The sequence below is a fragment of the Stegostoma tigrinum genome, chromosome 8 (genome assembly GCF_030684315.1).
Source record: "Stegostoma tigrinum isolate sSteTig4 chromosome 8, sSteTig4.hap1, whole genome shotgun sequence".
NCBI classification, from domain to species: Eukaryota; Metazoa; Chordata; class Chondrichthyes; order Orectolobiformes; family Stegostomatidae; genus Stegostoma; species Stegostoma tigrinum.
In genome coordinates, this window is record NC_081361.1 from 67,598,185 (window position 1) to 67,613,091 (window position 14,907).

Below are 14,907 nucleotides of genomic sequence, written 5' to 3' on the forward strand. Positions count from 1 at the left end.
GTTAAAAGTACTGTTGTTGCAGAGATTAGTGGCTTTTTCACATGCTGCCTGACGGCTGTGTTCCCTAAGTGGCAGTATATATCTACAAACAATAACAGTACAGGGCATCAGATATAAGCTTTAGCTATTGAAATTCTCCAGGCATGGAGGACTGGCAAAGATGCTTCCCTGATTTCGAAATAACAGCCTTTCTCTTGTACTGTACATTTGAGAATTTTAAATACATTGAATCTGTCAAAAGTCAGCTTTGTGCATATCAGAATTAGGTTTATTAACACAAGTACTTACATGAAAACAGTGGAAAGTTAACAAAGTCATTGCTTACAGGGCCATCTAAGATATAGATTCTTAAAAATAAATTAGAAAAATAAAGAAATAAAAGTTCAGAACTCCAGCCCTTTCAATCACAGAAGTCGGAACAGACTTGAGTCTGCTCCAGACCTCACCTCCATTCATGCCTGGGTGACATCCAGGCAGTGACCATGTCCAACAAAGAGTCAGACCATTCACCTTTGTCATTACCCTAGTTAAATCCCCACCATTAAAATTCTGGGGCAAGCATTGATCAGAAATTGAACTAGCCATAAAAATACTGTCACAACTAGGACGAGGAATTCCGCAGCAATTAAATCCCCTACTTTCCCTTAATACCTGTCTGCCATCGACAAGGCATGAGTCAGGAGTGTGATGGGATATTCTCCATTTGATTGAATGGGTGTAGATCCAACCACACAAAAATTTAACCCCATCTAAGACAAAAAAGCCTACTTAATTTGCAACCCACCCACCACTGACTCACAGTGGGAGGATTGTATACTGTTTATAAAATGCTTCTCTGACAGCACATTCCCAACTCATGACCTGTATCACCTAGGATAAGGGCAGCAATTGCACAGGAGCACCACCACTTGCAAATTCCCTTTCAAATTGCAAAGTACCATGACATGAAACTGTATTATTGTTCCCTAACTTTCAGTGGATCAAAACCCTGGAATTCCCTCTCTAACAGTAGTAAAGGTGTCCTTTATTCTCAAAGATTGCAGCAGTTCAAGAAGGCAGCTCACCACGACACTTCTTCCCGATCAGTCAGGGAAGAAAAATAAATGCTTGCCCAGCAAGTTTTCCTCTGAATTAATTTGGAAAAGCAAACATGACTTGTCTCCAGGGGACATTGAGCAATGGCCTAATTAGAACAGATGAAGTTGAAACACCACCATATTTGACCAACTGGACATCATTTCTTCCATATTATTCACATGCAACATCACATGAGGTCTTCCAGTGTAACATTACTGACATGTACAACAGTGTTTTTTCATCTCTCCATTCAGTGGATTAATTGTAAAGATAAAACAGTAACCTGTACTCAAAAGTTCCTTAATTTTAACAAAGATAGATGTTTCTTTCTTGATGTGGTCTAAAGACTAATTGATTCACCACAAGAGAGCAATTTATTGCTAACCAATCTTGACAGCAAACTCAAAACTTTTATAAACTCAGCTCAAACTTCTGATTTTTAAGAGGATTTAATCAAAAATATCAAAACTACAATTTTTAAAAATTCTTTTTACAACAACTGTTACACTTGCTATTTTTACACTGATGCTGCTGAATTAAAGAAATATGTAATGACCATGCCAGTAAATGTGTTAGGGTCTTTTAAGCGGCAGATTATTTAACCTTATCAGCTCAATGGAAGCGTAGCGAATCCTGAAAATTCAACAGCAAACTCATGCTTCTACATTCTGATTCACTGGAATATTTCAGATGCTACCAATAATTTTCAATGATCAATACACTCTCGTTTGATACATTTTGAATACAATCTCCCAGATTCGAGATCAGAATACAGATTAAATATGCAATTTATCACACTAAGTCGTATTCAGTACAAAATGTATATTTAGAGTAATTAAACTTTGAAGTGTTAAAACCTTTAACATGACTCTCCTATTATCTTGCAACATATGTCATGTTTATCAGCCACACATTTCTCACATTAAGAAGCAGCAGCAGCAGTCTCTACTTATTTCGATACATGTGATAACTGCAGACTTGCTGGCAATGCTGATGCATTTATTCAGTGGTAGGGCAATAGAAAGCTCTTGGATACAGTGTTGACTTCTACCAAACAGCCAATAATTCATCATGGCCCAGTGCCCAACTTATGTTATTACTCAAAACAAAGGTGACAATCCAAGAACATCAATTTCTCCAGGTGCTTAGAATTAATTGAGTTTTGTTTCATTGATTAGTTCAATAGTTACTTGATAGTTGTTTCACATTAGGAATATTGCAAACAAACCAAACCTGCACAAAAATGCTACTCTATGTAGCTCTACCAAGTCCTGAAATGTCTATGGATAGTTTCCATAAAGCAGCGAGCAATAAATATCTTAAACCTTGTGTGATGATTGTAACCACAGATCAAGAAGCTTTTGACACAACGACCTTGATTCATCATTAGTTATATCTTTTCTTTGTTAAGTCACAATATTGATGATACTTTTACATGATCAGCTTGAACAGAAAAATGGGAATAATATGCAAGTTAAATAACTTTTCAACAGCTAGATTTTTGAACGGTGATCAGTGTTTGAATAGAATGGTGTGAGTTAATTGTTAATCACACCATTTATAAGCATCTCTGCTTCAATTTTATTGCAGTATTTTTTAAATAATATCCTTTCTGTTGCTTTTTTGAAAGGATAAAATCTCTACTCTTTAGATTTTATTTTTTCATCTGGCAGTAGCTTTTTCTCAGGGTATGTACTTTTGATTAATAATGTGGCAACCAAGGAAAATGTTGCGACCACAGTCAGCACTGCTCGAAGAGCTCTGAACCAACTTGGATAGCCTTCGAGTAAGGCTAAGTCATAATGCAATGCTATACCTAGACCCATGATAATCAAAATTGCTGCTTCAGTCAGATTATCATGAAAGAGTAGAGCTATCCAGGCTAACAAAGAAGGAACCACACTATTTCCCAGATTCAACCAATCAGGTTTTGCAGAACTACTTCCTGGAATTGAAAATCCCCATCTTATTCCTCCGACAAAAGAGAGAATTGCTGCTCCATATGCAATTTGGGCAAAAGCTAGCTCAGGAAAATATGTTTCTGTTATGGCCATTACAAGGGGAGCTGACACAAAAGGAATTAATCCACCACAGCAAAGATAGAGGGCAGGTTTGGGACTGTTCTTCAATTCTCTGAAATCATATCGTAGTAAGTCTAATTCACGTTTCTCTGGTTCTTCCACTTTCTTTATCTTGGATGCTTGAGATGATGCATGAAAATAGCTTGTTTGACTCCTAAAAAATGCAGATTTTTGCAAGTACTTGATGGCTTGATGGCTCATAATTCTTCTTTGTGTGTAAGAGCTCAATAAGTTAGACGGCATGATGTTTCTTGATTCATTTGGAAACTGTAGTAATTTCTGAACCTGGAAAACAGAGTAACAATGCATGTGTGTTAGCTGCAGGAAGTACCAAATTGAGTTGAGACATCGAAATATCCTGAGTAGGTAAAGATGAAACATTTAATGTGATTTATATTGGTAAGCTAAGACACGAAATCACTCAGTTGGCTGGAGGACTGAAGTGTGAAGTAGACTAATGCATATAGGATTTGCTGAATTCCTTTCCCATTGAGGTAGACTTGGGATCTGCTTTCTCTTATCAAGCAATGTTAACTCACCACTGAAATAAAACTGTTCAGAAAATGGCTCAGCATGAAACATCAGACATTGAGCCAAGGATCTGATTGCAGTCAGAACATCAGTGAATAAACTGGTGTTATATAGTATGGAAAAGAATTCCACTCCTCTATGAACTGAACTTTCTCTGCAACTTTTTTTGTGTGAGGACCACGAACAACTTCAAATTACTAATCATGATTAATTATTTGAAATTATGGCTCTGGTAATAAACAAAATTGTACATAGCCATTTCTCAGGTTTTCTACATTTGGATTTGACATGGTTCAAAGAACTGGACTGACAAATTGACTGACCTGAGCTCTGCTTGCATTAGATCAGGACACTGGTGTCATTAGATGTCGGACAATAACTAGAAATAAACTGGGTAGGTAGTGTTTTTTGTGCACCATAACAATGGCCTCCTTCAGATTGTTACTGTCACAGTGGAGGCTATTTTTTTTCTCTCAAGTCCCCTTCTTTGCCAGTGCTTCGGCCCACTGTGCCATTTAATATTGGAAAAGTAATTGGTAATCAAATGATTTGTTCCATGAGATTGTAGCCCTTAAACACCTCAGAGGACAGATTCACCTTAGCCATCATTGTTATGATCGTCTGAAGGTGCTAACCTTCAATGGATCATGAATGCCACCGTAACATCCAAATGATCATTTCTTAGTGTGTGAACCACCATCGCTAACTTACCAGATTTAACTTTATTTGATAGCAACATGTTTTCAACCATCCATTGTGATAAAGCAGGAGTGAGTTCCTGATTGCTAACTGTTTTCCAGTTTGAAGCTAACTTCAGAGCCCCAAATGGCAAACGTTTATTTTGTTTTAAATTTGTGATTGAATTTTTATGCCTCATTTCCACACTGGACAGTGCATTTACATTTCAGCACATGAATCACAAGTGGTTATAAAATTCTTCACTTCCCTAAAGAATATATATTTTGGAATCAGCTTTTCCATGTCTGTCAATGATACCCAACTTTCTGCTACCCAATTCTGCTATTACTTTGAATCTCTGGACTATCAAATCCTGTACATGAGACTATTACCCGTTAAACATCAAGTTAGTAGACATTCTGTTCCAACTTGCATAAAAAACATCATGCCAGTGCTATCAATTTTTCTGATTATTTGCTTCAAGCTGGATTCACGCTCATTTTAAAACCTGTACAATGGTTTTCCAAAATATTCCAGGACTTCAAAGCAACCTAACTATGCAATCATCTTAAATACAGTTCAACCACTATTGCAAAGCTTCCACCCTGTGTTGCAGTATACTGCAGCACTGTGTCCTCAAAACTCTTTCATGCCCCACCTGTCTTTGTATTCAAAATCTTCCTCAGAACCCACCTCCAACTGCATTTTTTTTTCCACATTAATTTCTCTTCCACATCAAGTACAAAATAAATCACATTGCAGATAAGGTGCTTGGGTCTTCGTCATCAAGTCTTTGTCAGCAAGTCACCCAACTCAATCCACTCAGCCCAGGAGTTGCTCAAATCCCTCAAGGACATAAGAATACATGATGAGGAGACCAGGGTGTCATTTGATGTTACCACCCTTTTCACATTGATTGGCATACCGCTAGCAAGAGAAACACTAGCCACACTACTTTAAGAACAAGACCCAAGTAACACCATGCTGAAACTTCTGGGCCTACACCTCATGACCGACTTTACTATTAATGGCCAAATCTATCAACGGGACACCCACGGTGTCACCTACTTACAGACAAATAGCAGAAGTAGTGATGCAGAGACTCAAAAGCAAGGCCCTCCTGAAAATCCAGCACAAACTATTGATCCGATACGTAGACAAGACTTTTGTCAAACGGAACAAACTACAGGAGACACACCAATTACTAACACTTTCACCGGCATCCAATTTCCCAGGGGGGAGGAAAAGAACAAACAGCTCCCATTCCTGGACATAATGGTAGAATGCAGGGCAAAACGGGGAATTCCTGATGAAGGTACGCAGAAAAGCAACACACACTGACCAAGTACTGAATTTCAACAATTACCACCCCAACACCCACAAACGAAGTTGTGTGTAAACACTATTTAAATGGGCAACAACACACTGCAGCAACACAACTGTGCCAAAAAGAAGAAGAGTACCTCCATCAAGTACTTAAGGACAACGGATACCCGAACAACTAGATCTGATGATGCCTATCACACGAACAACAACTGGAAGATACCGTAACACACTCACCACGCTACCTCATATCAAGAGCACATCCAAACTGACCATAAGACTCCTACAACCGTTGGGCATCAGAGTAGCACACAAACCCACATCAACACTCCACCAAATGCTAACTTGAACAAAAGACCCTTTATCCACTATGGACAAAACCCCATGCAAGCACTGCAACAAACATTCCATTGGACAGACAGGAACAAAATTGGCCACAAGGGTACATGAACACCGACCAGCAACAAAAAGACATGATCAATACGCACTCATCTCCATTCACACAGATAAGGAGAACCACCAGTTTGATTGGGACGAGACCAGGATCCTAGAACAGGCCAAACAGGGACAAGCACAGGAATTCCTACAGGCTGGTTTTCCACCAAGAAGGCCATCAAACACATCGAATTTGACCCTAAATATACACACCACTGCGAAGGAAAACCGGAAATGAGATAATCAAACCCAATGGATCCCAGAGTTTAAATACCAGGCGGGAAAACACAACAGTGCTTCAACAGAGGCTGCACTGATGATGTTACCCAGCAGGGTAATGAAACGTATGCGAATAACAAACCAGCTTGGCAAGCAAAGCAACCACAGCTAAAACAACTTATTACTACCTCATCAAAATGAAGAGTGGATAATTCAAGAGTTAATGGTTCAGCTATTTTTAATAAAAAGTTATTTACCCTGGCTATGAAACAATGATTCAATAGAAGATATGTGAACCCTGAGTTAGCCCTGTATCATATTTTTACCTGGATGGGTTTTAGCAATGAAGCTAAACCCTTCAAAGTATTTAACAGAAAAATACTTGTCTGGCTGAATTCTGACAAACTGCACAGTCAGGTACATACGGAATTGGCAGTTCAGCCTTTTAAGTTTCAAAAGCTCCACTGAAACCAAATTGAACATGAGAAAAGGAATTAGTTCACCTCTTCACTTGTTCATAATACAGAAAAGCCATTGTTAAAGTTTCAGTATTGCTGCCGACATTTCAGATGCCCAGGGATTACCAAATTCTCTTTAAGTAAATAAGAGAGCAATAAAAATCACAACAAATCATCTTATACGCCTCTGCAAACTTCAGGAGAAACATCTGCAGTGTGATTTATTTTGAACAATTATCTGTCACTAATTTAAAACTTCACATGTTCTTGCAGTTACAAGAATTTTAACTGTTCCTCCTCTATGCATCACTAATCCCACCCATTGCTACACTAACATTTTTATCAGTTTGTACTATATTAACCATTAACCAGAAACTGAACTATGGCAGCCATACAGACGCTCAAGTTATCCGAGCAAGTCAAATATTGGGAATTCTGAGGTGAATAAGTCACTTCTTGACTCTGCCCACCATCTAGAAGACACAACAGTATGTTGGAAAACTCCATTTTCACTCGATGAGCACAGCTGCAACAATACTTGAGAAGCTTAACACCATTCAGAACAAGGCAGTCTGCTTACTAGCACCCAATCCACAAACTTCAACATACACACCTTCAACAATGACCCACAGTGGCAGAGATGTGTAACATCTTAAAGTACAGCAGCAACTCAACAGTGCTCCCTTGACAGCACCTAATAAGTCCATGACCACCTAGAAGAACACAGGCAGCACCAGCACAGGGAAACACCATCATCTGCAAGTTCCCATCCAAGGTACACACCATCCTGTCTTGGAAAACTGTTCCTTCATCATCTCTGGCTCAGAATCCAGAAACTCCCTCCCTAAATACTGGCCCAGCCAATGATGCCCACATCCAATGAAAAATATAAAAAAAAACTTGAACATGCCTTTCCAAAATGTATTATTGTTAGACTAAATGACTTCCAATAGAATTTTTGCATTGGCTCATGCTCCCTTCAGCTTAGCATTTATTCTGCAACTATAATGTTTCTTACAAATGTTAAAGATTTACACAACACAGTGCACTCAAATCTTGTTTATGCAGTTCCAGAAAATGTACTCTTGAAACAGGTTCAACACTTACTTTTCCAGTTGTTTGCAAGTATCTCCTCACCAAAAAAGCCAACATCTTACCACCTGCAAAAAAAATGAAATAACATGTCAAAGTATGCCTCTATGCTTGATTAGTTGCACAGCTAGAAAGAAGGTATGAGCATTTGAGAAATTTAGTCAGATCAAGTAGATATAGTCTTTTAACCCTGAGAGTGAGTATTAATTTAAACTTTAGTCACATTTGGCTTGACAACAATTTGAATTTTGATATTTCAGTCTCCATTTAGCAAGGAAGAAATTGTTATATAATTCTAAGGATCGTAATTAACTTTGTGTATTTCGCCATTTTTAATTCTTATGCTCAAAATTCGTGTTTTGATGCCGGTTTGAAATAGCCATTTTGAACTGACCTCCTCGAATAAAATCCATAGAAGCGACATTGTAGGTGCGATCTACAAGTCATGTACTGAGAGAAATTCTACATTTGTCAATTTAGCAAAAGTATAAGATTTTCTTCGTACTTCAGAGAAAAGCAACTCCACAAAATGCATGGCTGACTGGTGACAGCAGTTTTCGAATGTTAGCATAAGGTGGTACTTTAGAAAATACTGGGGCACATGTTATGCTTTTATGACGCCCATTCTCCCGAATGGCATTATTTTGCCTGCTATACACATACTATATTGAATGAGGAGAATTTCTTTTATTTCCAATCTGGATTCAATTCACAGATGTACAGCCCAAAACAATACCAAGGAAAAGGGTATCGGAGATAATGGGAACTGCAGATGCTGGAGAATTCCAAGATAATAAAATGTGAGGCTGGATGAACACAGCAGGCCAAGCAGCATCTCATGTGCTCCTGAGATGCTGCTTGGCCTGCTGTGTTCATCCAGCCTCACATTTTATTACCAAGGAAAATGGTGATGAGCGGCCTGTGCAGAACGAATCCGAACGTCCCCAGCTAAGACGCTGTTATAAAATGTACTTGGTTGCCAGGCTTTTGGTTGTCTGCCCTCATACATGCTCGAGATTTTTCAATAATGTTGAGGTTGCTAAGTGTTCCTGTGAAACGATCTCGATTAAAAACAAAACGAAGGCCGTGACCCTGAGAGCGAACGCCGTGATTAAAGAGAAACGCGCCCTTACCTTCCAATCGTCCAAAAACCAACGATCTCTGTTCCTTGCCAAATTAAACCCCAAATAACCGTTCACTTTGAAACATGGCGGCCCATGCAGAGGAAGCTCATCCTCAACCAAGGCATTACCTTCCGGGTCATGGGAGGGCGGGGTCACACCGCAGCTAGCTGAGTGCAGGGGGATGCCAAGCGGAAAGTATACAATGTGAGAGAGAGAGATAATGGGAACTGCAGATGCTGGAGATTCCAAGATAATAAAATGTGAGGCTGGATGAACACAGCAGGCCAAGCAGCATCTCAGGAGCACAAAAGCTGACGTTTCGGGCCTAGACCCTTCATCAGAGAGGGGGATGGGGGGAGGGAACTGGAATAAATAGGGAGAGAGGGGGAGGCGGACCGAAGATGGAGAAAAGAAGATAGGTGGAGAGAGTATAGGTGGGGAGGTAGGGAGGGGATAGGTCAGTCCAGGGAAGACGGACAGGTCAAGGAGGTGGGATGAGGTTAGTAGGTAGATGGGGGTGGGAGAAAGGAATGGGTGAGAGGAAGAACAAGTTAGGGAGGCAGAGACAGGTTGGACTGGTTTTGGGATGCAGTGGGTGGAGGGGAAGAGCTGGGCTGGTTGTGTGGTGCTGTGGGGGGAGGGGACGAACTGGGCTGGTTTAGGGATGCGGTGGGGGAAGGGGAGATTTTGAAACTGGTGAAGTCCACATTGATACCATTAGGCTGCAGGGTTCCCAGGCGGAATATGAGTTGCTGTTCCTGCAACCTACGGGTGGCATCATTGTGGCACTGCAGGAGGCCCATGATGGACATGTCATCTAAAGAATGGGAGGGGGAGTGGAAATGGTTTGCGACTGGGAGGTGCAGTTGTTTGTTGCGAACTGAGCGGAGGTGTTCTGCAAAGCGGTCCCTAAGCCTCCGCTTGGTTTCCCCAACGTAGAGGAAGCCACACCGGGTACAGTGGATGCAGTATACCACATTGGCAGATGTGCAGGTGAACCTCTGCTTAATGTGGAATGTCATCTTGGGGCCTGGGATAGGGGTGAGGGAGGAGGTGTGGGGGCAAGTGTAGCATTTCCTGTGGTTGCAGGGGAAGGTGCCGGCTGTGGTGGGGTTGAAGGGCAGTGTGGAGCGAACAAGGGAGTCACGGAGAGAGTGGTCTCTCCGGAAAGCAGACAGGCGTGGGGATGGACAAATGTCTTGGGTGAGGGCTTCCTCTACATTGGGGAAACCAAGCGGAGGCTTGGGGACTGCTTTGCAGAACACCTCCTCTCAGTTCGCAACAAACAGGTTGCAGGAACAGCAACTCATATTCCGCCTGGGAACCCTGCAGCCTAATGGTATCAATGTGGACTTCACCAGTTTCAAAATCTCCCCTTCCCCCACCGCATCCCTAAACCAGCCCAGTTCGTCCCCTCCCCCCACAGCACCACACAACCAGCCCAGCTCTTCCCTTCCACCCGCTGCATCCCAAAACCAGCCCAAACTGTCTCTGCCTCCCTAACTTGTTCTTCCTCTCACCCATCCCTTCCTCCCACCCCAAGCCGCACCCCCAGCTACCTACTAACCTCATCCCACCTCCTTGACCTGTCCGTCTTCCCTGGACTGACCTATCCCCTCCCTACCTCCCCACCTATACTCTCTCCACCTATCTTCTTTTCTCTCCATCTTCGGTCCGCCTCCCCCTCCCTATTTATTCCAGAACCCTCACCCCATCCCCCTCTCTGATGAAGGGTCTAGGCCCGAAACGTCAGCTTTTGTGCTCCTGAGATGCTGCTTGGCCTGCTGTGTTCATCCAGCCTCACATTTTGTTGTCTTGGATTCTCCAGCATCTGCAGTTCCCATTATCTCGGAAAGTATACAATTCCCACTTTCAGGTTACATACAGAAAGTGCTGGCAACACAAACCAGATCTTCCAACATTTAAAAAAAAATCCGAATCGTTGAATATTCCTTTTCCCGCCCCCCTTTTGTGAGCTGTTCCTATGCCAGACCTTCATTTTTATTTACATTGTAGATTTTTTTGCGTATTTTTCCCCCTTCCTTCCGACCCATTTTCAGACTGACTGCCATGGAATTAAACGTGTAGCTGAAGAAATGATAAACAAGCGACTGGCATTGTCTTGTCTCTGAGGTAGAGTCACCACTGTCCTTCCTGCCAGATTCGTAGGGCTGCCCTTGCATGAGAGACACAACTGGTAGTGATTTTTAGAGATAATGGGAACTGCAGATGCTGGAGAATACAAGATAACAAAGTGTGAAGCTGGATGAACACAGCAGGCCAAGCAGCATCTCAGGAGCACAAAAGCTGACATTTCGGGCCTAGACCCGTAGTGATTTTAACCAGAGGGTCACCACGCTTCAGGCCAGGGCAGAGGTTGAGATGGAGTTCCTTATGGTAATATCAGCCAGTATGGAAGTTGAACCTGCACTGTTGGCACTACAGCATCGGAAACCACCTGTCCAGCAAATTAAATGTGACTGGTTTGAAAATCATACAGCAGGAGTCAAACTTAACTCCAATCTCTAAAGAACGTGAACTTGAAGCGAGAAAGCAGAAAAGGTGGTTGTTGGAACCAGCCTACTTCTTCCCTAGTCCGTGCATCAATATCATTCACTATAGCTGGCAAATGATTGATTTAATCAGCATTTTATTACAAGTATGGGGATCACTAGGCTGTAGCAGATAGGGTTGCGGAACCCTCAATAAACAACCTAGAGATATTATTTTCATGACACCACCTGCTGCAAGTTCTTCTCTCAGCCTCATCACCCTGACTTGGAAATATATCACAGCCCGTTCATCACCGTGAGGTCAATATCCTGGAATTCCCTCCCAAAGGACATTGTGGGGCAACCTACATAGACTACAGTTCACCACCACCTTCTCAAGGGCAACTCAGTGTGGGCAATAAATGCTGGCCAACCAGTGGCACCTGTGTCCCACCAGTGGATAAAACAATAATTGTGCCCTTGTAATTAAATGCAGGATCATTTTCAACTATTTTAGTTTTGAAGAATGCAAGAATTGGTGTGTGTAAAAAGATTTTTTGTTTTGTGTAATATGAAACATCTTTGACAAAACAATAAATCATGATAAAATCAATGAAACTTCAAAAGCTAAATGTTGATATGATTCAACACGATCAGCTGATACAGAACAACAGCTGTTATTGAGTAGTTACGTGATTATGGCGTGTATTTAACCTGTTGCATGTACGAATCTGCAGAGATTTTGAATGTTATTAAATATCAGTTCAATGTTGAATTATGTTTCAATAACAAATTGAGAAAGAAAACTATAATGATTTAAAAGTACGTTGCTTGCTAAAACAAAAGATAGTTTTGAAAAATGCGGAAGTTTGGAAATGCTGCAGCTCAGTTTTGTTTGATAGGGGTGGCCAGGTCTGAGTGACTGGGTCAGCCGTCCAGTTACTGAGGAGTTAGAGCACATTTTAATTCCAGTAGCCTTCTCCTAGTTAACTATTAAGGAAGTCAGTGAAAACTCTCTCTGTTGTTACTATTGTTATTCTGCTTTGAGGACTTCAGAGGATTCCAGATGCTGGGTAATTGCCCATTGGAAATTACGACTTCCAAGACAATTCCTGGATATTTCATTGAAACATTCAAGCAGTCCCAACATGCATCCTTCAGGATACATCCAGTTTCTGTCTATCGGGAGATGAGTAGAGCTGGGCCATAGTCTCAATAGTGAAGTAATGTGTACAAGAAGGAATGTGTGTTACTTTTTTTTATACCAAAACACACCTTCCTCATTTGCTTGCACAACCTGGCATACCTGCACTGCCACAATGATGCCACCCGAAGGTTGCAGGAACAGCAACTCATATTCCGCCTGGGAACCCTGCAGCCATATGGTATCAATGTGGACTTCACCAGTTTCAAAATCTCCCCTTCCCCCACTGCATCCCTCAACCAGCCCAGTTCATCCCCTCCCCCCACTGCACCACACAACCAGCCCAGCTCTTCCCCCCCACCCACTGCATCCCAAAACCAGTCCAACCTGTCTCTGCCTCCCTAACCGGTTCTTCCTCTCACCCATCCCTTCCTCCCACCCCAAGCCGCACCCCCAGCTACCTACTAACCTCATCCCACCTCCTTGACCTGTCCGTCTTCCCTGGACTGACCTATCCCCTCCCTACCTCCCCACCTACACCCTCTCCACCTATCTTCTTTACTCTCCATCTTCGGTCCGCCTCCCCCTCTCTCCCTATTTATTCCAGTTCCCTCCCCCCATCCCCCTCTCTGATGAAGGGTCTAGGCCCGAAACGTCAGCTTTTGTGCTCCTGAGATGCTGCTTGGCCTGCTGTGTTCATCCAGCCTCACATTTTATTATCTTGGAGTCTCCAGCATCTGCAGTTCCCATTATCTCTGATACCACAGGTATTTCTGCTCTAATGTGTGTTCAGTTACCGTGAATTGAATGTAACATGATTGATGAATCGAGGACGCTGTTTGGATAATGTAAACTTTCAGGTAAAGTGATTTTCTATTGTGATTTCCCTAGAATGTGATTTTCTATGGCGATTTGCTATAATGCAAAGTCACAAAGAATGCAACTTGTCGTGTACAGGAGAAATACCTCTATATCCATTTTTTCCACAAAGTGCATCCAAGCAGCTTTAGCATGACAATAAAAGGAGACTTATCCACCGTTCAGGTTAATCATGGATGATATATTTGTGCTTTAAGTTCCACAACTACATGGTGGCTCAATGCTGCCTTATATGCCAGTGACCTAGATTTGATTCCAGCCTCGAGAACTGTGGAGTTTGCAGTTCTCTGAGTCTGTGTGCATTTCCTCTGGGTGCTCTGGCTTCCTTCTGCAATCCAAAGATGTGCAGGTTAGATGGATTGGTGACACTAAATTGCCCGTAGTGTCCAGAGACATACAAGCTAGGTGGATTAGCTGAAGTGGATTGCAGGGTTATAGGGATAGCGTGGGGGTGGATCTGGGTGAGATGCTCCATGGAGAGTTGGTGTGCACTTAATGTCAAATGGCCTGCTTCCACATTGTAGGGATTTTATCATATCTTTCCAGGCAACAGTCTGCTATTCCTGCCTTGAAAACATTCAGTGACCCTGCTTCTACCACTGTTCCAAGTCACACAACACCCCTCCACCCCCAAAATAACTTCTTATCTCAAACCTAATTTTGAAACAGTACTCCTTAGTTCTGCACTCCCATGCAAGAGGAATCATCCCTGCACTCATCCCTTGTCAAGACCACTTAAGATTTTACACGCTTCAGTCAAATCACCTTCTAAACTCTTCTCTTCTAAATGCTTGTAGGAACAAGAACAACCTGTCTATTAGAGAACACACTGATTTCAGGTATCACTCAAGTCAACTTCCTTCCTCTAGTAAAAAATCCAAAACTGCACACACTATTCAAGATGTGATGTCATCAATGTTCTGTATAACTGTGGTGTAAATACATTGATGTTCAACTTCTGTCATAATTACGGATTGCATCAAGTTAGCCATCTTGATTATGTGCTGTACCTGGTCACTAACTTGTTGTCACCTGCATTACAACACCTAAATCCTGCACTACTTAAGAAGTATGCAGTTTTCTACATTTAAATATTACTGATTTTTCATTCTTCCTGACAAAATGAACAGTTGTTATTTCTGCACATTGTACAACAACTGCCATATTTTTGCTTTCTCACTCAGACCTATCTGAATCATTCTGGAAATTCCTTATGTCTTCTTATGTATTTTCCTATATTTGGTACAATCTGGGAAGTTAGCTGCTCTGCCTTCACTCTTCTCATATTCATCACAGGTGTAAATTGCAAAAAGTTGTAACCCCAACACACACTCCTGTATGATTCAACTTATCACAACCTGCCAATCAAGGATG

The 14,907-nt window shown here is 41.8% G+C and overlaps 1 protein-coding gene across 1 annotated transcript; it reads right to left on the bottom strand.

The window, feature by feature from the left end:
* Positions 1-255: 255 nt before the first annotated feature.
* On the bottom strand, positions 256-9,141 carry tmem69 (transmembrane protein 69). Its single transcript, XM_048539185.2, has 3 exons — positions 9,028-9,141; positions 7,910-7,962; positions 256-3,443 (listed from the first exon to the last, which is right to left on the bottom strand). The coding sequence occupies exons 2-3, from the start codon at positions 7,952-7,954 to the stop codon at positions 2,718-2,720; spliced, it is 771 nt and encodes a 256-aa protein (XP_048395142.1). The 5' UTR covers positions 7,955-7,962; positions 9,028-9,141; the 3' UTR covers positions 256-2,717.
* Between the last annotated feature and the right edge of the window lie 5,766 nt (positions 9,142-14,907).